Here is a 22,048-nt window from a genome sequence, read left to right as displayed (position 1 = left end):
GGTTCGAACATGGGGACCATGACACAGGCACATGGACAAAAAGGAAGGGGAGCAAGGCTTGTCTTTTACTTTTCCAGCAAGGAAACCAATCATTTGGCCTGGAAACTTTTTCCTGGTTTTGTGAGGAGAGCTGTCCCTCTGTGCTGGTTGCTGGACTGCAGTTTCCCAATCCATGTCCCATTTCTAAGGGAAAACCACCCAACAGCACTCCCTGCCCTAGATTTCCCCATGTGGGGAATTTCCCGGGTTGTGTTTGAAATCTGAAATGCTCCTGAACAAACTGCATCTTGCCAAGCCACAGTGTCCTGCTAACCCACATTCAGCATCCTTCACCATGATGCAACTCCGTATTCATCAGGGGCCTCTTGGGACCGTGGTGGGATTTCAAAGGGCACTGAGGGAGGTCATGCTGAGAAAGGACTTGGGAAAGCTGAGGGCAGTGTCCTCTTCCTGAGCTCGGTGCTCAGAAAGGGAGAGCTGGATTAAAGGCATGCCATGGGGAGAAGGGGAGGGATGGGCACATAAAATCCAGCCTTTGCAGAAAGCCCTCTTTGTCTCCTTCACAGCTGCAGGGATGTGTCCAAGGTGGGATGATGGCCAGCACAGAGGGGCCCCACTGCCACAAACGTCTTCTTTCCTTCTTGTATGGAAAAACTTCCATGGACAGGGAATTTGGCAGTGAAAATGGCAAGGAGACTCAAGTGTGATTTGCTGCCCTAAACACAACTGAGCTGGTGGCAGGATTCTGCAGCACATGCCTTCACTGGGGTGACAGGACAGATGTTTCCATGACAGCCCAGCTCTGCTGACCTTGAATGAAGAGCCGGCGAGTCAGTCCAGCCCTCTGCACCTCCTCACCATCCATCCCTCAGCCAGACCCATTCCTCCTCCCACTGTGCCACCACATCCTTGTCCTTTCCTGGCTGGCAGCACTGGCATCACCAGGACACCCTCCCCTTGCAGCAGCAGGACAGTCTGGAGGTTTCTCACTGCTAATTCCTCCTGGAGAGGGATGTTAGCATCTCACACATCCCAGCCACCATCGCTTCCCCCATCCCCATGGCCCTTCCCGCTGCTCCCAGCACCCAGCTGGTGGGGCTCAGAACAAACATCCTCCCACCTGCTCCGCGGCCCAGCCCGGGAGATGGCAGAGGCGATAATTACACCCTTGGCACAGCAAAATTATCCAGCGCGGGGGAGAAGAGGCTGGAAGCAGCTGAAGATCATCCACAGGGAACGCTACTCCCACCCACAGTGTGTGCATCACCCTAGACCAGCCCGGCTCACCCGTGAACGTGCCCTGTGTGAGCACCCTGGTGCTGATGGTGCAGGTGGGGATGTGCTGGTGCACCGAGGGGTTTGGAGCAGCAGAACTAAGGGAGGCTGGCTTCCCATGGAGCCAAACGGGGATCCCTGGGGGGTGCTGAAGTGTATCCTCCAAAGATGCCATTTTACTGGGGAGGGCTTCAGGTGAGCTATCACTCATGCACACTTTTGGTGCCTGCCAGGACACGAGTACTCAGATATCCTGTCCCTTCTCTGCTCCCATGAAACCTCTGGGAGGGACACTTGCAGCTCATTCACACCAAATTCCTTTCTGAAGAAAATTTATTTCCTTGCAAAGGAGGATCTGCAAAAGCAGAGACCCTCAGGGGTCTACAGGGATGATACTACCCTATTTTCCAGACAGGTCCAGGACTGCAGCCCATGAGATGCATCAGCCAGAAACATCCCAGAGAGGACTGAAGAAGAAAAATAACATGAGTAGTAATAATAACAGCAATAAAAAAAATATATACTGCACTGGCTGAAGGGAGAAGGCTGCAATGAATTGTCCTTAAAATACATTTAGACTTGGTGGCTTTACGTTTTGCCCTTGAATGAGTAATATTGGTCAAGTGACATTTAATTTCCTATGCCAGGGAACCACTGCAGTTTTTTTTTTTTCCCAGCTCCTGGCCCTGGTGTGAGCACTGAAGCGGGACAGGGCAGGGGATGGGCAGGGATGACAGAATCATGGAATCACGGAATGGTTTCGGTTGGAAGGGAGCTTAAAGATCATCGCATTCCACCCCCAGCCACGGGCTAGGAAACCTTGCACTCGGCCAGTTTGCTCCAAGCACAGTCCAGCCTGGCCTGGAACATTTCCAGGGACGGGGCAGTCACATTTCTCTAGGCAAAAGGGAATGGGCAGAGATCAGGCAAGGAGCAGGCAGGGCAGTAGGTGCAGAACGGGCAGGGGTTTGCAGGGGACAGGCAGGGGACAGTGGGGGCTGGCAGTGCCCCGCAGCAGCGGTGCCCGCTCGGTTCTCGCCCCCTCTCCCAGCGGGGCAGTCCCACCGCAGCCGCACTCCCGCTCCCGCCGGGGGTTCCGTCCCGCCCGCTCCCGCTGCTCCCGCGGGCAGGGTCCAAGCCCAGCCCCGCCGCGGCCCGACACCATCCCGCACCCGCAGCGGCGGCGGCCGGGCCGGCGGCGAGGTCAGTGCTGTCCCCGGCCCGCAGGCCCGGGCCCGGCGCGGCTGCAGGCCCGGCTCCTCCCGGGGAGGCGGGCCCGCGGCTCCCGGCGGCGCCACCGCGGGCTCGGCGCCGGCCCGGGCCGGGGGCGCGGCGGGGACAGCCCGGCCATGGCGGGGCGGCCCGGGCCGGGCGCGGGGCGGCGGGAGGCGGCGGCGGGCGGGGCCCGGCGCTTCCCGCGGGAGTGCTGCGAGGGGCTGGGCGGCCTGGACTACGGCCAGGTACCGGCGGGCCGGGCGCGGGCGGGAGGGCGGCCCCGGGGAGGGCCCGGCCTGCGGCAGCGGGGGGAGCCCGGGGATGGATCACCCGCCCGGTGCCGCCGCGGGGCTCGGCAGATCCGCTGGGAATCGCCCCCGCGTTGTGCCCGCAGGTGCGGCCAGGCCTCGGGATGCTCGGTCCCCGGTTCCCCGGTGCTCTCCCCAGCCCGGTTCCGCCCCAGCCGGGCTCTGAGCAGGAGGCGGGGGCTGCACTGGCTCTGCAGGGAATGCCCGGGGGTGCTGCGAGCTGCTCACCCGGGTGCCCCTGCAGCTCTTGTTGAAGTGCCCATGCAGCTCTCATGCAGGTATCCATTTATCTCAGGCTCAGGTGCCGGTACAGCTCCCACCCCAGTGCCCATGCACCCCTCATCTAGGGGCTGTATTGCTCTCCCCCGAGTGCCTGCACGGCTCTGAGCCGTGTGCCCGTCTCTGTCTCACCCAGGTGCCCATGCAGCTGTCCCTGCTCACCTCTCACCCATACTGTTCCCACCCTCCCTGACTCCGGGGCTGTGATCACCGCTTTGCCACGGTCATTGATCCCCCACCGTGCAGGAGGGGGCAAAGTTGAATGTTCTGTGCCTGTTACGTGGCTGTCCCAGCAGCTCGCAGAGACAGCTCATCCCATTAGGGCTCCCCTTTTATCCCGAAAAGCACACGCGAGGCACAGGCCAATCTGCCTCCCGCTGGCAGCCGCGAATTTGGTTGTTGAGCAGGAGAAAAGAAGGTGAGTGCAATGTTAACGATGGTGCCTGCCAGGAGTTAGTAGGTCAAGAAGCTTTTGTTCAGCCCGTGCTGCTAGCACTGTGCTCAGCACCGTACAAAATGAGAGGAAAGAAGCTGTCCTGGTCCCACGGGATTGCAATTGAAGCGGGATTAGACAGTTCGGCCCCGGTGCCAGTGGCTGTTTGGGTTATGTCAGTTTGGAGGGACGGGGTCTGTGGGGACTGCTCAGGGGTGAAGGGAGGGAGAAGAGGCTCTGCAGGGTGGGAATAGGGGGAGATGGGTCTGGATCAGGCCCTGGGGACTGTTCTCATTGTTCCCTGTCAGCACCTGTGTCCCCAGGGCTCGGATGAGGGAGCCTGGAGGATTTGGGGCCGTGGTGGTTTGAGGGCAGCTGTGGACCCCTGTGAGGATCCCCCCTTTTCCCATGGCTGCACGGTTTTGCTCCTGCACTTTGCTCCTTGGGGAGTCACAGCTGGGCAGGAGGCGCTTGGAGAGGCTGGATGAACACAGGAACTGTTCCAACAGCCTTTTCTCTGGGCTAGGAGAGGTGCTGGGTTTACCAGCCCCTTTCCACGGATGATTCTGTGGCTCTGGTTCTTCCCAAGAGCCTGTGAGGAGCCAGTTCTCTCCTGGACAGGCAAGGTGAAGCCGATACCTTTCCGAGCTGTGCCTGTCCCCTGGCATCCAAAGGACTTGCAAACACAGCTGTGTTGGGGAAGCAAAAACCTTCCACGTCTCGATGTTGTCTTGGTTTTGTTTCAAGTGAGGGCTGGGCTATTTTGGTTTTTGTTTTCAAAGGTTTTGACCAAGAAAAAAAAAAAAAAAGACACTGGCTTTTTTTCATCCAAATACCAGCACATGGAAAGGGAGTGAGGAGGGAGAAGCAGCATGGCTTACTGCACAAAAAAATGCTGACAATGTCTGGAGCTGTCTTGGGAAAAAATCTCCCTTTCTTAAAAGGAGAACAGCGAGTTTTAAGGGGTTTTTGTTGTTGTCATTAAGACAGGAAATACTTTTGCAGCTCCTTATGGTGCAAATGCATTCCCCCTTGCTGTGGAGGGGATTTGCATCATTCTGACTTTATGGGAGACCAGTTTGAAGCTGACACAGTTGCTAAGGGGTTCCATGCAGTACAGCATCCCTGGGACAGTCCTGTGTCCTGAGGAATGCTGGGTTGCTTTGGAATGGTTCTCCCTCTCCTAAAACACTCATGAGTTGGCAGCTGAGGACTGGTGCTCATCCTCAGAACAGCAGTGCCACCTCTGTGCCTGTGTCCTTCACTGCTGTGAGTGTGGGGCTCCAAGAGAGCCCGGTGCCCCTGAGGTTTGGGGGGACAGCTTGGAGGAGCCCCCATCCTTCTTCTGGGCTTTTCACCCTGACACAGCACTTTGCAAGCTGTAACAACACATTGCTTAGGGCTAGTAAAAGCTTCATGGACCCTTGGGGCAGCTGGTGGGTTTGGATTGAGGTGAGGTGCCCCTGTGGGATCCTGCACTCCGGTGACCATCCCTTCTTCCACAGGTGGATGTGGCAGCCATGGTGCAGCTCTTTGGCTACGTGGATGTGACCGACACTGGCTTCATTGTGGCTGTCCTCTCAATCGCCTTCAACCCTCTCTTCTGGAATGTGGTAAGAGCTGCCTTTGTGCCAGCTGCACCTTCACTCTCAGCCTTCCCTTCCCAGCTTTCTTTGGGAGGAAAAACCTCTTTTGAGAAGTCTGCTGGGCTAGGTGGGGGGAACTGTGCTCAGTTAGGCCTTAGGAGTGAGCAGGGAGCTGTGCTGCAGCTCCTGGGGCTGGGGGTGACTGTGAGGGCTCTCACAGAGGATACAGAAGGAATTGGGAGCTGAGCTTGGGAAGGGGGAACAGAGCACTCAAACCCATCTCTCAGCCACATGTCCCACCCAGCAGCCAGGCACTGCTCACTACTGGGGCTGAGCATGAATGGCATGAATCCCCACCAGGGTGGCTGCACTGGATATGTTGCCTGCTGCTTCCCCTTGAAATACGCTGGCAGCTGTTTGTGTGGATGGCAGGAAGCAAAAACAGTCAGCCAAAAGCTGGCCTGACAAAAGTCCTCCACCACCATGCAGCAAAGCCTGGCAGAGAGCTGCAGGGCTGGCAGCAAGCCAGCCCTAGGAGGAGCAGGATACCTGTGCATGGGTGGTGTTTGCTGAGGCTGGGGGTGCCACCGTGCTTTGGGAGCCAAGGCTGGAGAAACCTCCACTGCTGTCACTGCTGTGGTTTGCTGCCTCCTTGCAAAACCAGCAGGAGCCATTGCTAGCCCTGTTGTCGAGCATTCCAGAGCCAATGTGCCAAGCAGGAAGCCCAGGCTGGCTGCTGACTCCCACCCTGCAGCACCCTCAGCAGCACAGCTGAGGTGTGGGGGGAAACATCCCTGCGAGCACTCCTGGGAACGGGAAGTCATCTCAGCCATGATTCCCAAATCTGCCTGCCATACCTCCCTGCAGGGATTCTCTCCCTGGAGAATCCTCCTTAAAAAGGCCTTATGTTTCCAGAGGGGGAGGACTCCTCTCTCTGAGTGCGGGGGCTCTTGAGATTGTCTCACGCTGGGCTTTGGAAAAGGGAGGCTCTACTGGCTGTGAGTCACTTTGGAAACCTCTGTCGGAGCTCTTTGTTGCAGCCTCCCTAATTTTTTATGCAACTCGTTATTAAAAAGTCTCACGGTGTCTGAAATGCGAGCTGGAATATGCCACATTATTTCAACTGCGGAGTCATCGTTTCACATAAAGAATCAATGAACAAGAAGATTCAGGATGTGGTCTCTGGGGGGGGAGAGCCTGGCTCCAGCGAGAAACTGCATGGAAGGCAAAGAAAAAAGCATTTTATTAGCATCTGCTGCTATGCCTGCAACTTGTGGGACGCCTGCAGCTTGGGAAATAGCATTGCTTTTTGGATCAGGAGTTTGGCTGCTGTTAAAGGACGGGGAGAGCCGATGTAGAGGAGGAAGTTTGTTGCTCTGTGCTGCTGTTGTCCCCTCGCAGGGACTGGAGAGCGGCGCTGTTGGCAGCAGGTGGCACTCCAAGCCAGACGTGCAGGGCTGCGCCCGGAGCAGGAGGTTCCAGTGAGCAGCCTGGGCTGGGTGTGGGGGGAGCTCTGAGCGTGGCATTCCATGGCTGGGTGGCTCTTGCAGTCCGTGTGCCTCTGTCCTTTCTGTGCCCAAGCCCCCGGGCGTCTCCCTGGTGTTTTCAGTCCCAGTGTGTGGCTCATTGCTGGAAGGCTCTTGCAGGGAGTCTGTGGGTCCTGCAGCCCTAAACAAGCCCTCACTGTTGGGTACATTCCCTGGCTATCCTTGGATTTTCCCTGGCTTGCTTCCTTTACCTCCTCCCCATCCTTTCATCCATGTGATCATTGTCCCCTCCCTGCACCCAGCCAGCAGCTCTTCTTTCTTTCCCTGCGTCCCTGTACAGACTCTCTCTGTCCTTGGCTGTTTGAGTTCCTTCCCAGCAGCTGAGATTGCTTCTGCATCTGAATTACTCTGAGTTTCCAAGAGCTTCAGTGCAAAGACTGGAATTCTACACAGTGCCAAGCACTCTTTGCTCTCTCTGCTCAATAACTGATGTGGGATGCTGGTCAAAATCCCTCCTGTGCATGAAATTCCTGATTTGGATAGAAATTGGGTGGGGATGCATTGACTTAGTTCGGTGTCTTTATTCCCTGTTTCTGCTGAACTCCAGCCAGGTCTGCCTCTTCCAAAGCTTGGTTCTGGGTTTTCTTTGCTGTGCAGTGCCTCTGAATAAATACGTGTTGGGGAAACCCCAGCTTGGGTCATGGAGGCACATCCCAAGGCCTTGATCATAGCAAGGTCACCTGGTGAGCACTGGGCATGTTTCTCTGGGACAAAACCTGCAGTTTGGGGACATAGCACAAACTCTGGAGGCTGTGGAGGAGTGTGGCCTCCAGAGAAAAACGTGATGCTTGTCAGGTTGGTGGATGTACTTTAGGTAAGAGCAATTTTGAGGACCAGAGCCTAAATGGGGCAGTTTGGAGGCTCCTGCAGGGCTGTGCTTCCTCTGTTCTCTACAGGGGAGAAAAGCTCTTCCAGAAGGCCTCAGGACTCACAATTCCCACCTTCCTCCCTGCAGGCATGTGCAGGAGGGTACTGGCAATGTCTCCCCAGGGCCACCTGCTGCATTTCCTCACCAAACCCTGGGCTTGCACCCCCTCTTCTGCTTCCCTCTTCACACCAGTTAAAATCCTGCCTGTCCCTGGACAGGTTATATTGTCCATGGCACAGCCTGAATGTGTTCCTGCACTATTCCCTAGTTTTTCCCATATTTTTTCCTCTCTCCTGCTGTCTCTGCTTTCCCACCTGCCGTGTCTGTTATGAGAGGAGCTGCAGGGAGCTGTGGTCCCACTGGAGGCAGGGTGCAGGTGAGGTCTCAAAAAGAAGCAGCAGGGCCATTTGGGGAATGAAATCACTTAAAACTCCCCAAGGATGTTCAGTGCAGCCAGGAGACCTGAGCCACCGTGGGGCTGTAGAGGGGCACCCAACAAGGAGCAGCCACTGGATCTCTGGAGCTGTGCCATAAAACATTAATGAGGCCAGAGCAGCAGGAACTTCAATAAATCCCATCTGTGTTTGGAAAGCTGCAGAACGAGAAACTTCTCATCCCTTGGTAACTAAGGAAGGCATTCAATAAAAACTCCTCAGGGACAAACATTTTCAAGCCAAGAGAGGCAGATAACCTGCATGCAGGAGGCTCTAAAGAGCTGGCTGAGCCTTGGCACACGAGGACTTTCTAGAAAGGTGGAAGATTTCTGTCACTCTCAGCAGCAGCCAGGCATAGCCGTGAGGCCGGTAGTCTGACGTCCATCACCACGCAAGTGAGTTTTAAGTGGGGAGTGCATCCATCAGCAATCTTTTCTTGATTTGAGCCTCTTAAAAATTTAGGTCTGGCGTCATGGACAGATTTAGAAATGTCTCATCTTCAGCTGGCGCCCCAGAGCTCACTCCTCCGTCACCTCTGGTCACCCCCTTGAGACACCCGTGTGTCTCACAGGAATCTTCAGGGTGAAGCCTCAAATGTCACAGCTAGGAACAGGCTTGGAGTAATTTGGCGTGATTTTAAAGAAAATAGACCCCATCAGACAGCGCTTTTATTCTTCAAGGTTGCAGCTTTTTCTGTTCAGGGTGGCATGATCTCTGTTCTAGACTTCTGTCAAGCGTTTAAGCTGCATGAGGTTTTGATTAAAGCAGTAGTTGCACAGGGACCTGGGCTGACAACGCCTGGGTCCTGATGGATGTGTATCTCTTGGTTCATTTATTTTTAATTTCCCATCTTCTTTTCCTTCTTTGGAGACTAGAGGAGTCTGCCTAGTGGGTAAGAAGTGCTTGGACTGGAAGGGAGGGGGGAGATTGCAAGCCCTGGCAGTCTGATTTCACCTACCTCTGACCACTTCTTGCTAAACTCGGAGGAAGGTGCCTGGCCCAAAACATCCCCACGCTTCTGGGAAGCAGATGGAATCTCAGGAGCTGTTGGGATTCAGACCTCAGTGAGCCAAAGTCTGAGAATCCTTTTGGGGACAGGAGAAAAAAGCCTGATGCTGGGAGATTTCAGCAGCTCTTGCTGCCTGTCTTAGAGAAGGAAAGGATTGAGCCATGGCTCAATGGTGGTGTGTCAGCACCTTGCTGGGGAGACGAAATTGCAGGGTATAAAATAACTGTGTGAGGGCTGGGATGGCAGCAGAGCCTTGCAGGGAATGCACCTCCATTACCTGAAGTTTACAGGATTAGGAGATGAATGAGTTGGGGTGATTCAATATTTTTGTTCTGGCCTTCAAATTCTGTCAACCAGTGAGACTTCTGTGGGCGCCCCCACAAACCTCTGCCTTCCCACAGCCACAGGGGAGAGCAGAAAACAGCCCTCAACCAGCTTCTGGAAAGTGCTTTTAGACCCTGCCATGGCACAGTGACGATGATTATCTGCTTATAACAGATGCTAGATCAATAGCGGGGCTTCAAGCTACGCTGCAAGGCAATTGACTGCAGAAAGTGTTTCTTTATTGGGGTAAAGCTGGGCTTGCAACAAGGCTCAGATCCGCTCTTACATCTCCGGTCTTAAAATGTCACCACCAGCTCTGATGCCTTTCATCCTTTGTGCAGGGAGAGAACGCGCATTATTCATAATTGGACTCTCTACCAGGCAGCAATAGCCATTTTCATTTCCTACAATAGCTGAGAAAGAGTGAGGATTTGCCTTTCCTCTTTATTTTTTTTTCTTTCCATCTCCCAAATAGCATTTAGTGGCAATTTTATTCCAAGTGACTCGGTAACGCTTTCACTCCGGCAGCGAGCGCTTCGCAGCGCCGCTGCAACGCGTGGAAGGGGACAGCATTGATTCTCCAGCTCTCGTAACAGAGCCAGTCCTGCCTGGGTGTGTAACACCAGGCCTGTTTATCTCCTAAATTTAGCTTTTCCAGCGTGTTGGCACTGCTGTGAGCCACATAACAAGTGCCAGAACTGGGTCGCACCCTCCGGCGTGCCGGCTGGAGTGGCACAATTAGGAGCGCTGTCACCTTGAGGGAGAGCCACATCCTTCGTCCCAGCACTGCTTCCCACAGCCTCACAGCTGGAGGTGCTGGTGTTTTCATCCAAATCCTCTTGGAGAAGCTGTGCAATATATTTTTATGATGTCCCCGCAGGCTGAGCTGCCTGTGGTGGGGGTATTGTGGAGCCCAGCCTGGCCAGGCAGCTGGGCGATGAGGAGCTTTGTCTGGGCACGGTCTCAGGGCTCTGGTGAGGTGGTGACAGTCATTCCAGCAGCTGCCCACCCACCGTGCACAGGTACCTGCCAAGGCAGGCTGTGCTTGGGAAGCTGAGCCATTTCCGTGCCTGTTCCTAGAGTGAATTTGGGATCCAGCTGGTGTGCGACGTGCCTGCTCAGCATTTCTCAAAACCAAGGTCAGAATCTGCCCCTCACCTCACAGCTGACCCGATCAGCAACCTCCTTTTTTTAGCATCTGCAGAGTGCTTCTCTGAAAAGCCAGGGTCTTTGTTGTATATACTGGACTTCTCTTGTTTAGTTATTTAAAAATAAACTGCAGGCTGCTGGCAGCCCTGCTGGAGTAAGTCAGCACACACACAAAAGATGAAAAAAAAAATATTTAAGCCAAGAGTCTTGTTTCCATATGGATCAGAGGATTATCTGTAGACCCTGGAAGCTGGAAGAGGCCCTTTCTTCTCCATCCCACTCCATCCCTCTCCTGCCATCCTGCTGCTAAGCCTTCTCACATGCTGACGAGGTGCTGCTCATGAAATGCCAAGCCTGTGACCACCTTTGTCTCACGGGACAAGGGAAAAGGTGCAGCTGGAAGCAAAAAAAAAGTGGTTTTGTCTACCCAGTCTGGGAAATGTGAAAGAGGCAGCTCCTGCTGCGTGTCCCTGGGCTTTGGCAGTGTTTGTGCCTGGGGACTGGGAGCTGCTGGAGCCCTGAGGGGAGAAACCCACGGGCACCCCTGGAGTGTCAGTGATGCAGGGGCTGGGCAGGGCCCTGCCACAAGCACAGCCGTGAGCCGGGTGTATTCCAGCTGTGCCGTGGCACAGACTGCTTAGCAGAAGCCTGCCCAGTTCCCAGAAGGATGGGGTCTCCCAAAATAGGCTGTTTTGATGAAGGAATGCAGACACACAGAGTGCTGGGTGCTCTTGGGAGGTTATTTCTGTAAGCTCCGCTGCTGCGCTTCCATCACGATGCAGTTGCATTTTCTGCATGTCAGGAGACTCATGGTGGGGAGGGAGGCCTTGGGGTTTCAGGGTGAGGGTGCTGACTGTGGCTCATGGCAGGCTGGTGGCACCCCAAAGAAAATGTCACCTCATTTTCCCTATTTTTCCCCCCTGGATGAACTTTGAGGGGACAAATCTCCAGTTGCTCACACGGCAGCAGCAAATGGGTGAGAAAGTAGATTAGTAAATCACTAAAGCAAAACCCTCCATGTGTTTTCCACCTCTGTAATGTGACCTCAGTGATATGTGCAACTGGAAATGGTTCTTGGCAGGAACGTCCCACATCCCTGCTCTCCTAAGTGTGGCACCAGATACTTCAGCAGCCTGATCACAGCAGTGCTTGTTGGACTTCCTTGTAAATATTAGGAGCCTCACCTTAGTTAAAGCAAACAAGTATGTGCAGCCTCCCAGGCTCTCTGCCTGCTTCAGCCCCCTTATGTTCCCCTTCCTGAGAGATCCTGAAAAAGCTTTAAGACCCCTGTACCCAAACCCAGGGGAAAACAGTGGATTTTTGGAAGCTGGTGCTGATGTATTTAATTGATGGAGGACATGAGCTGTGGGCACAAGAGTGTGCCTGGGTTGGTTCATGTGTGGCAGAGGGATGGAAGCAGCAGTGCACTGACTGTACAGAACAAGGGGGTTTGATTTTGGAAGGTGACCCCAACCTAGGGGAAGGGCTGTGGAGCCACTGCCTGAATTTTCCTTTTCCCTACCAAGCCGTCTGAACTCCTGTGCTTGCTCCCATGCAGGAATGAGGGACAACTTTTTTAGCAAGTTATAAATTTGGCTTCCAGAAAAGCTGAAAGCCTCAGGCTTTTACACCTGCACATGGCTTCATCAAACTGCCCAGCTCATCCAGTGGATGTTGAGGTCAAGGAGAGGAAGACTGGTGGAAACTCTTGATTTTCCCACGTGTATTGAAGTCGTGAACTTCTGTGGAGAAGTACAAACCCACCTGGATTGGACAATATCTAACTTGGTTTTTTCCTCATGAAACCTTTGTTTGTTCCCTCTTTTTACTCCCCCAGACCAGGGATGATGCAGCCGTGGGCTCATTCTGCAGGCCCACATGTGTCTGGCTGAAGGGCTTTCACTTGCTATCTGTATAGTTACATTTTTGGTGTGATCCTTTTTATCCTTTGGGCAAGAAAAAGGCCATGAACAGCTCACAGCCCTGAAGAGGGTGAAATGGAGATGGGTTTTTGCAATTTTCTGTGCTTTTGGCTGTTCCGGGGAAGCCTGACCGTCAGGGCGCCCAGAACGCCTTCGTCACCTCCTTTGTGTGGTGGGAGGTTTGCTCATTATCTGGTTCCTGCTTCGCTTATAAAAGAAGCTGTAATTGTAGCAGCTCCTTGCCATAAAAGCACAAAGACATTTTCTGTGAAGGAAAGTGTACATGCAGCTTTTATGATCCTTTACAGTACTTCTTCTGCCCACTTTTCTTGCCTCCTGCCCTTTGTCCAGCATCATCTCTGTGCCTGCCGGCTGCTCAGCGTGACCACCTCTGGCTTGAACATCTTTTTTGCACCTTTGAGATAGAAAAAGTTGGTCATCCTCCTTGTCAATCTTGTTGAGTGAAGAGAAGACAGACCACAAATCCCACCGTGTAGTCAGGTGTTCCAGTTCCTGCCTCTTCCCTCAGAGCTGTCAGCCCAATAGCAGATGCTCAATCTGCGTCATGCCAGGTAGGGTTTTGGACTGGGGAAGAGAACCTTGTCCATCTGTCTGTGGCTGAGGTGTCCATCTGTAACAGGAAGTAATACCAAATCTGATCACTTTGAGGCATGCATGTCTGTTCCTATAAAAAACAGAATGACCTCAGACGAGATACTGTATTTTTAGCTATGAAGCATTCCTACTTAGTGCCCTTTCCTGTTTATTTTTACCAGGACATTGTTGTAATGACTGCAGACTTACTCATTTCGTTCCTGAGGCTGGAGAGCGGCATTGAATTAGTTTCATTTCGAGATTTTGTTGTACAATCATTTTCCAGAGACTGATGTGCTCGGAAGCCAAAGCGAGTGCATTGCCCAATGGAGAAGCATTACTTTTCTTCCTGTATCCATTAAGCTTTGGTCACTGGGGTGGATGTGAGCAGATCCATATCTGGAAGGACTTTCTCAGCCTCTCTCCTCCACCTCTCTGCAGGCCTCTAGTAGAAATTTGTGGAGCAAAAGGCTGTGAGAATCTTTTTGAGCACTGGATGCAGGGCTGGTATCTGTACCCCAGCATTGGGCTTTGAGGCTGCAGGAGGGGGAAGGAGCTCCCCTGGCATGCAGGTCACAGGATTTGAGGATGACTGAGTGTTCACTCAGCTTTTGGGTTACTTTTCTTGCATTGAACAGATGAACAATACCATGGGGCACGTGGTTACACCCATCCACACCCAGAGGAGCCCCAGTGCTGACACCAGCAAGGCCGGGGGCTCTGGTGGTTGTGTTTAACCCTTCAGGCTGTTATTGCTTGTTGTGCCCGTGTGTTGAACATCTCATCCCCGGGCAGAGGGGAACAGAGCCCGCCTTACATAAAAGATCACATTGTCCCTCTCTATTGTTGCTGCCACGACGGCAGCAGCGCAAACATGCGTGTCCTCAGTGGGAAATGTTCCCAGGGGAGGCTTAACATGGAGCGTGGAACATGATCTGTGCAGCCAGGAGAGGACAGGAGGCCCCCCCAGACGAAATCAGTGCTTTGCTGAGCATGGCCAGTGCGACCAGTACCTCTATTCCAACAACTTCTCACTCCTCTGTGAAGGGGTATTAGATTTCTTTTGCATTTTGTGCTCCCTGAGGCGGATTTATTTTTTCTCCCCCCCTTCTCTGTCCCCCTCCCATCACTGCTCCTGGGGGAACGGTGAGCAAGTACACGCTGTCCAGAGGATGGGTGTGTTGGGACTCCTTATTAGCAGACTTATTCCAGAGAATTAAACCCTAATTTCACAAAAGGGCAGCAAGAGAGCTGCTGCAGCTCTGGGAGAAGCTGAGTTGGTGTTTGTGTGTTGTTTGCAAATAGCACAAGAAGTCCTGGTCTGAGCCTGCTGCTCCTGGTCACTGGGGTATTGTGACCAAAAGAGTAATTGTTGTGTTTCTTTTCTATTTAAAACAAAAATTACGAAGTCGTGTACAAGGAAACCAGCCGTGGCTCCTCTACCATGCTGTCACTTGTGCCTCCACTTGATTTGGTTTCAGGCAAGGCTTTAAAATGTTCCTATTCCTCTTCCACTTCATCTTTTTACCACCCCGCTGCAAAGTGTTCCTGTGCGGTGCCTGTCATTGTTTCTGCCTGAATTAATTGTTGTGTGTAATTGTGACCTGCTGCAGGACGCTGCCTTGCTCTATTAGAGAGAGGTGCTAATGAAGAACATTGGGTACCACATGACAGGAGAGCAAGGCTTGGCTCTCTGGGACGTGTACTTGCTGTACTGTTACTGCCAGCCCGGGCAGAAATGGTGTTTTTGTGTCTCATCACTCACTGGCTAATGATTGTAATTTTTACTTGCTGAGAAACTCTGGATATTATGGACTTCATTAACAGATACATGAGATGCTACCAGACCTGCGTTAGGGGGAGAGAGGAAGAAAACAACCCCTGCGTGGAGGCAATTTTATATTTATCTGTAGCAGTGGAAGGGATGCGGAATTAGTGTGGGATTCGGCAGCGTGGCTAATGAGCTGGGCTGAGCTGGAATCCAAGCAAACCTATTAACGAGAGCAAACTGCAAAGATGATGCCCAGGCCTGAAAACCTTCACATCAAACACAGGATCCAGGCAGTGCTGGGATGGCTCAGCTGCTTTATCCTCCTCTGTGTGGGGCCGGGTGCTTGTGTGCTGCTGTGTTTGTGTCTCCAGAGGCTGCTGCTTGCTGTCACCCACAGCCTTCCTCCAACCCCTTCTCTCCTTCCAGCTCCTTCTTACTCATACATTGGGTGAACTGGAGCCTCTGATTTAATCTTCAGGACAACAGAGCCAGAGTATTTTCACTCTCATGGGCTACAGCTCCTTGAGTAATTGCCTGAATTGAAATATTGCAGCATCCAGCCCCAGTTTTCAGTTGCAGGCAGTGTGACATCTGCAGGTTGGGCTGGCTGGGGACACTGGCTGCTCACAGTGGTGCCTGAACCTGTATGTGCAATTAAATACAGGTCATACAGGAGAGAAAGAAACACCTGATTTAGCTGACATCTGCAGTATAGCTTTACACATTCTCTTTGCAATGAATCAGAGGCTGCAAGTAATGTCAGTTGTTAGGTGACCTCAATCTCCTTTTACCTGGAGCCCGTGAAGGCTTGTTTCAGTTCAGGAACAGAGTATTTCTTACATAGCATGTGCTAGCTGAAGATTGAGCATTTTCACTCCACCTAGAATAACTGGTTTTTAATCAGGCTGACCTTATTTGTAACGGCGATAGCAATTGGAGCTAGAGGTTTGCAGCAGCGTTGGAAAGCTTTGAAGAGCAGAATAGATGCTTTGTGACGCAGATGAAGCTTTATCCCCACATTTAAAACCAAACCCAAGGCACTGGAGAAAATTCAGAGGGACTTGACCTCATCACTATAATCCATTGGGATCCAGGGCCTCATTTGGGAATAACAGAACCGAACTGAGGTGCGAAAGTAAAAAAGGGGAGTGTTAAAAATAAGGGGAAAAAAAAAAAAGGAGAGATGTTTATCTTGTAACGTGGCATTTGTACTGAGTGCTTGCTGACAGTGTGGTGCAGCAAAGAGCTTGTCTTCCTAAATCCGTGCCAGTTCAAACATCGTCAGTGCTATTGTTGGATCGCTTTGTTTGAAAATGGGTCTGTTGGGTAGACGGCCTGGTTGGGTGAAAGCAGCTGTTCAGAACACTTCAGGCACTTCCTCAGCTTTGCTTTATTTAGGGCTGCATGAGTACTAGCAACAGGAAAAAAAAAACCATGCAAATACAGGATGTGAGGTGGGCAGAATGTTCTCAGTCACTCAAGAGACTGGCACACACCTTTGCTTCTGGTTTGTTTATGAAAGTGCCTGCTATGGGCTGCCTGTTTCCAATCTGTTTGCCCCAAGGAAAACACTCCGAGCTTCAGAGAAACGTGTGAAAATACAAGGCTTGTGGTTTTCTGGATGGGAACTGTGTGCAGTGGGAAGCTGAGTGTGGGCCAAGTCATCTGGGCAGGGAAGATGAAAAGAAATCCAGCAAAATGCTTCACCGTGCTGCTCACGAGATGCTCATCTGGCAGCACTTACCTTCCCTCTGAGCTCCAGCAGAGCCCCACATATTTGTGTAGGGGCTGTTTCTGCCTTTCCCTAATCTCAGGAGATTATTTTATTTGGTTGCATTCATGGTTTAGAAGAGCTGGGTGTGTCCCAGCTGCTCCCGTTCCCCAGTGCAGCCTGTGTCCCTCCCACTGTTGGGCCATCCCCTCCACATCCCAGGCTGGGACTGGAAAGGTCCTTCCCCATCCCGTGCTGCACTCTGGAGAAATCATTATTTCACAAATAGCTTTTCCATGGGGTTTGCTGGCTGGGAAAGTCGGGTTGGGCTGTGCAGCCTGATTCCCTGTGGTGGGAGCACATCATCCTTCCCCTCCACTCTCAGGGAGCTGCTCAGGGCTCCCCATGCCCACTCTCAGAATTAATTAACACAGCTCGTTCTGGGTTATTGAAATCACCTACCTTCAGCTTCCAGCTCTTTGGACATAAATCATGAGCTCTTTGATTTGAGGAGGAACTGTTCGGATTTTGTGTTGGAAATTACTAGCAAATACAACGCATATTCCGTGTCGTTTTTGTTTTTATTGAAGAGGAGAGGATGTGGCTCATGGAACATTGATGGACCTGGGCTGCCTTGGCATACACTAAGCAAGGGCTTGTTTTCATTGCAGCCAGCTAATGAGATCCTACTTTGACAAATCACATAAACACTATTAGAGAAATGAAATTTTTTATCTCACTCTTTATCATGAGTGGATTCAAGGTAAAGGCTCGTATGGAGGTAATCTGGAGGGATAACTCTGAGGTAAAGCGTACCTAGTCCTTATGAAACCCTTATCTGTTTACCTGCAGGCTTGTTTTACCTTCAAGGCTGTTAGCTGAGGTGACCTGTGCCATTTCAGTCCAATTACTTTCACTCGGCATGGGTGCAGGGAGGGTTGTTTCTCAGGCTAAACATGGTGGAAGCAGGCTGGGTTGCTTCAATGTCCTTCCACTTCTTTAGAAGTAGAATCTCTTTACTTCTCTCCCTGTCAAAGTGCTCAGACTAGACCCTGTTGACCTCCTGACTGGCAGCATTCATGAGGAAAGAGTCACTAGGAGAGGCACTCCAGCTTATGTTTCATCCTCTTCACTTGCTGGTTTTGGTGATGGGCACTACAGGCAGTGAGGGTTTGTCATAATGTCTCATCTCACTGCAGCTTTTTGGTTTTGGAGAGCAGCCCACCCCGCTCTCTGCTTCTAGGTAGTTCTCTTCTTCAGCACTCGGATGTTCTCCTTTGTTTGAAGCCCTTTGTGTGTTCCAAACCCCATGTTCCACTGTGAGAGCCTGCAAACATGTGGTTTTTCCCTCTGTGCAGCTCTTTGTCACCTGGGTGTGCAGCTCCAGTGTTCCAGCTGGCTGTTCCTCACCTCAGTGTCCTTGCACAGCCAGGCCACACATCGCCTTGTCTCTCCAAAATCCCACTCCTGTTTCTTTTGGCTGGAATAAACAACAAACCCCCCATCCAGAGCCAGTGAAAGGCAATGGAAAAATCTTCCTTGCGTCAAATCGACGCCTTCCTTTCCAAGCTGAAAGCCCTTGGCAGACGTGGAGGAGCTGAGCTGTGCTGCTCTACTGTGGCTCGCTGACAACTGTTCCTGCCATCACACCAGAGAGGGAATGGGAAAGGGGAAAAGCTTAACTAGTATTGCTTGCTGGGTGGACCTGGATGAGCCAGCCTGTCCCCATCTCTGGGGACACCTGCCAGCCCTCAAACCAGGATGCTTGGAGCCTCCAGGCTCTGCTGGAGTCCCTGCCATGCTCTGGCTCCACGTGCATGGGCACAGACTGTCACCAGTTGTCCCCAGCGCCTGTGCCATCAAACCATCTCTGAGTGCATCTTTTCTTGGGGTATTAGCATGAAAATCTTTTCTTGGGGTATTAGCATGAAAAAGCCTTTGCAAGGTCCGTGGACACAGTCCTCAGCCTGGTTTTCCTCACAGCTCACATGAAACCATTAAGATTTTGCTTGTCTCTTCTCGTATCAATGCAGTGTTTTAATTGCATGAACTGGAAGCTGCTGCTCCAGTACTTGGTGGGGGAACTTCACAAGGCTTTAATCATTTCCTAAAAAGCTTTCAGGCTGCATTTCCATCGCATGGCTCTGTAATGGAGAGCCTGTGAGTTGAGAAACCTTCAGAGAAGTAACTCAGTCTCTGCACCAGGTACTCCAAAGCTGCCACAGTTTTTCCTAGTGCAGGCAGGAAGCAGCTAAGCAAAGTGGAGCCCACTGGGGTGCTGGCAGGAGCTTGGCAGCTGTGCCCAGCTCCTGCAAGGCACTGTGCTGGTGGCAGGAGGGGCTCAGAGCCTCGTGGTGGTCTCCTGGTTGTCCCAAGTGCCAGCTTCTCCTCCTGGGCAGTGTCCAGTGGGGATGGCTCAGCCTCCAGCTCTGCACTGTCAGCTTTCCATGGTTTAGTGCTTGCAGAGGTGAGAGGTGATGCTCCTGCCCCACCAAAGGAACAGCAGATGATGGCACGTGGGATAAAGGCTGCTGGAGGATCTGCTGGCCCCAGTGGAGGAGCTCAGCTGACAACTGGAGGTTCATAGCACAGAACAGGTGAGGAATGCCTGAGGGCCTGGCCTGCTAAAGGCTGGAGGAGGGAATACACCCAATGCCTGCCCTGCGTTGGGATTCACCACCCAGTGATGGGCACTGCAGCGGGCACAGGGGAGTCCCCACAGCCCAGCTCACCCACGGGGTGCCCTTGGAGCCCTCGGGGCTTTGGGATCCCCTCCCAGGGCCATGTGCCCACCCAGGGCCGGCCAGGTGCTCACACCAGCACATGGGGAAGGAGTTTTGTGCTTGGTATCGGCACCGCTGCGCCGGGAACGTGACTGCAGGGAGGTGATGGCTAATTGCTGCAGCGAGTCAAGGACTGTTTAAGCAGCTAATTAATTCCTCCTAATCAGCCCTTGATCTGTTGAAAACTGCATGGCATTATCTCCTCTGCTGCAACACCTTGATAATTCCTGTCTGAATGGCCTTCACGGAGAACATATTTAAATAAACTCAATAGAGATTTCAGACAGATAGCAACTATAATTACCAGCTTGTACAAATTAAAACCGTGGTTTGTTCTGTTCTTTTTCTCCTGCCTTCGCTGCCCAGAGCTCCTGCTAATCATGTTCCTGCTGCCAGTGGCACGCAGGTCCCCGGGGCATTTTCTGCACATGCCTTTGGAAAGCCTGTGCCTGGTGCTGGGGTGGGCTGATGTGGCTGCACATGGGCACATGCCAGCCTCAGGTGGTGCCATCCCTGTGCCAGGGGCTCAGTGCTGTCCTGGTGAGCTGCAGGAACAGCTCCCACACATCCCGTGTGCACGATCCTCCCCAGGACCAGCCCTGCAGTTTCCCCTCCTGTCTCTCCTAAGCTTTGCAACCTCGTGGAAACACAGAATTTTTCTCACCTAGGGGGGACACACTCAGCCAGAGTGATGCAGGCTTTCAGCCTGGCCACGGTGTTCACCTGGTGCTGTTGGTGCTTCCCTTTGGCACTGCACTGTCTGCACTGAGTGCTGCTGGCTGCAGCAGCTGGGTTAGGAGGGATAAGGTCAGGCCATACTCATTTCCTCCACAGCCTCCTGGGACAGCCAGAAAGGCTGGCTCCTCTGGTATTTGGCAAAGGTCAGCCAGCCCCAGTGCTTGAATTTCCATTCCAGGCAGCTCTGCTTTCCTTCCTGCTCCTGGGAGCACCACAGCCAAGATGTGGGTGCTGGGGTCTATCTTTTTCCTTGCTGTCTTTAGATAAATGTAATGGCTGTGAGCAGGGTCATTTTCCAGCATCCAAGCAGTGACAGAGAGCAGAGAATGTCCTTATGCTTTAATGAGGGATTGCAGGGAATCAGAAAGGAGAAAATGGATTTTTCATTAACAGGAGCAGGTCGATGCCTCTGGTCTCTGTGGGTGAAATAAGGGTAATATCAGGTTTTGTGCTCTTTCAGCAGGTCAACAGCCAGCTGGGACATGTCTTTCCCAGTGGGAGATGCTCACATGGAGCCACCTAAGCCCAGAGTCAGGGATTCTCCTGCCCTAGCACCCCGTGGGAGAACTTAGCCCATGGCTGGCCTAGGAGAGGTCAGACTGAAGGAGAAATTTGTTCTGTTGGAGGAAATTTCTTACTACAAGGATGGTGAAGCCCTGACACAGGTTGTCCAGAGAAGCTGTGGCTGCCCCATCCCTTGGAGTGTCCAAGGCCAGGTTGGAGCAACCTGGGATAGTGGAAGGTGTCCCTGCCCATGGCGTGGAATTAAATGAGTTTAAGGTCCCTTCCAACCCAAACCACTCCCTGATTCTATGAAAATAAATTTGCTCAAGTCAGTTTTGTCTGAAGGTTTTTATTGAATTGGAGCTGGATCACCCATATATCCAGGGTTTGCCCTATGGACTTGCATCCTCTAGGGACTGGGGCTCAGATATATCCTGGAGAGCTCATTGTTCTTCTTCCTCTGGATTTTTTGTGGAATTCCTGACTTATGGACCCCTCAGCAGGCTTCCTAGACCCCATGGGATAAGGAAAAATCCTTCATGCTGTCAAATACTGCGAGATGGGTATGTGAAGGGAGGACATCCTGTTCACTGTCATCTTTTCTCCAACCCAGACTTGGACACTGAATATTTTCATGCCAACAGTTTGTCCTGGGCAAGGGCATCCCAAGAAATGTGCAGAGCATCCCCCTGGGTGGATGATGGGATTTTGCAGGATTGACACAGCCCCTCTACCCTGCTCCCTAGAGAGCTGGGAAGCAGACATTCACCTCAACCCTCCCGTGCCTCAGTTTCCCTTGCTTTGAAAGGAGCTGCTAATCCATCCCAGCCTCCCAGGAGTGCCACAAGGCTAAATTCACCAGTCCCTGCACGTTTTTCTTTGGGTACCATGGTGATGGGGCAATGTGAGGACATAAAATGACTGATTTGCATCGAGATGCAAGGTGTCCCTTTGTCCCGAGCCTTTGGGCTATCTGGTTTCATTGCCCATCTCTGGGGCGAGCCAGATACAGCAATGGAGTCACATGAAACAGCACAAAGGCTCTAATTCAGAGCTGGGACTGAGCAATTAAAATGTAGCGTGTTCAGGAGGCAGCTTCCCTGGATGGCAGACAGAAAGAATCAATTTCCTTCAAACAAATACTAAATATTAATGAGAGGCCATGGTCTGCCATGCACACAGGGCTGGAAAGAGCATTTCCCGTTGATCGCTGCGGAGGCAGGTTCGTGAGATGAAATTGCTTTTTGAATGGTTATTTGTGGCCTTTCCCGAGGTGGCTCGTGGTTTGCCTACCCAAAAAAAGAAAAGGAAACGCAGAGCATTTCCATTTTCCATCAGGGCAGGCACTGGGGATGTGTGCTGGTGCTTTCATTTTTGTTTACGCACTTGCCCGAGTGGTTGGGGAAATGTCTTGGATCGGTTACGTAGAAATCAGCCCCAAATTTACGTCTAGAAGGAAGCAATTCCCTGGGAACATCAGGCAGCTGAGCCTGCCCCTGGAATGGCCTGCCAAAGGCAGAACATGGGACCCAAGAGCATCCCTGGCTTTGCAGCCACATCCGCTCATTGATTTATTTCAATAACGAGCATTGGGGGAA

At 52.4% G+C, this 22,048-nt stretch overlaps 1 protein-coding gene across 4 annotated transcripts in view; it reads left to right on the top strand.

Annotated features, from left to right (window-relative positions):
• The first annotated feature begins 2,217 nt into the window (after nucleotides 1-2,217).
• PEMT (phosphatidylethanolamine N-methyltransferase) overlaps nucleotides 2,218-22,048 on the top strand; it is a 42,839-nt gene continuing 23,008 nt past the window's right edge. Inside the window, exons 1-3 of one of the 4 annotated variants that reach the window (XM_063414809.1) lie at nucleotides 2,756-3,076; nucleotides 3,214-3,495; nucleotides 5,016-5,123. In XM_063414809.1, coding sequence (XP_063270879.1) covers nucleotides 5,031-5,123 — 93 coding nt within the window. In that variant the 5' untranslated portion in view covers nucleotides 2,756-3,076; nucleotides 3,214-3,495; nucleotides 5,016-5,030. Of the gene's footprint in view, nucleotides 2,479-2,576; nucleotides 2,736-2,755; nucleotides 3,496-5,015; nucleotides 5,124-22,048 lie in introns of those variants that run through there. The other 3 variants (XM_063414808.1, XM_063414805.1, XM_063414807.1) reach the window with 3 other exon arrangements.

Source organism: Prinia subflava, chromosome 17, assembly GCF_021018805.1.
Source record: "Prinia subflava isolate CZ2003 ecotype Zambia chromosome 17, Cam_Psub_1.2, whole genome shotgun sequence".
In the NCBI taxonomy this organism is placed as follows: domain Eukaryota; kingdom Metazoa; phylum Chordata; class Aves; order Passeriformes; family Cisticolidae; genus Prinia; species Prinia subflava.
The sequence above is the reverse complement of the archived record's forward strand: the minus strand, read 5'-3'. Positions and strand labels throughout refer to the sequence as shown.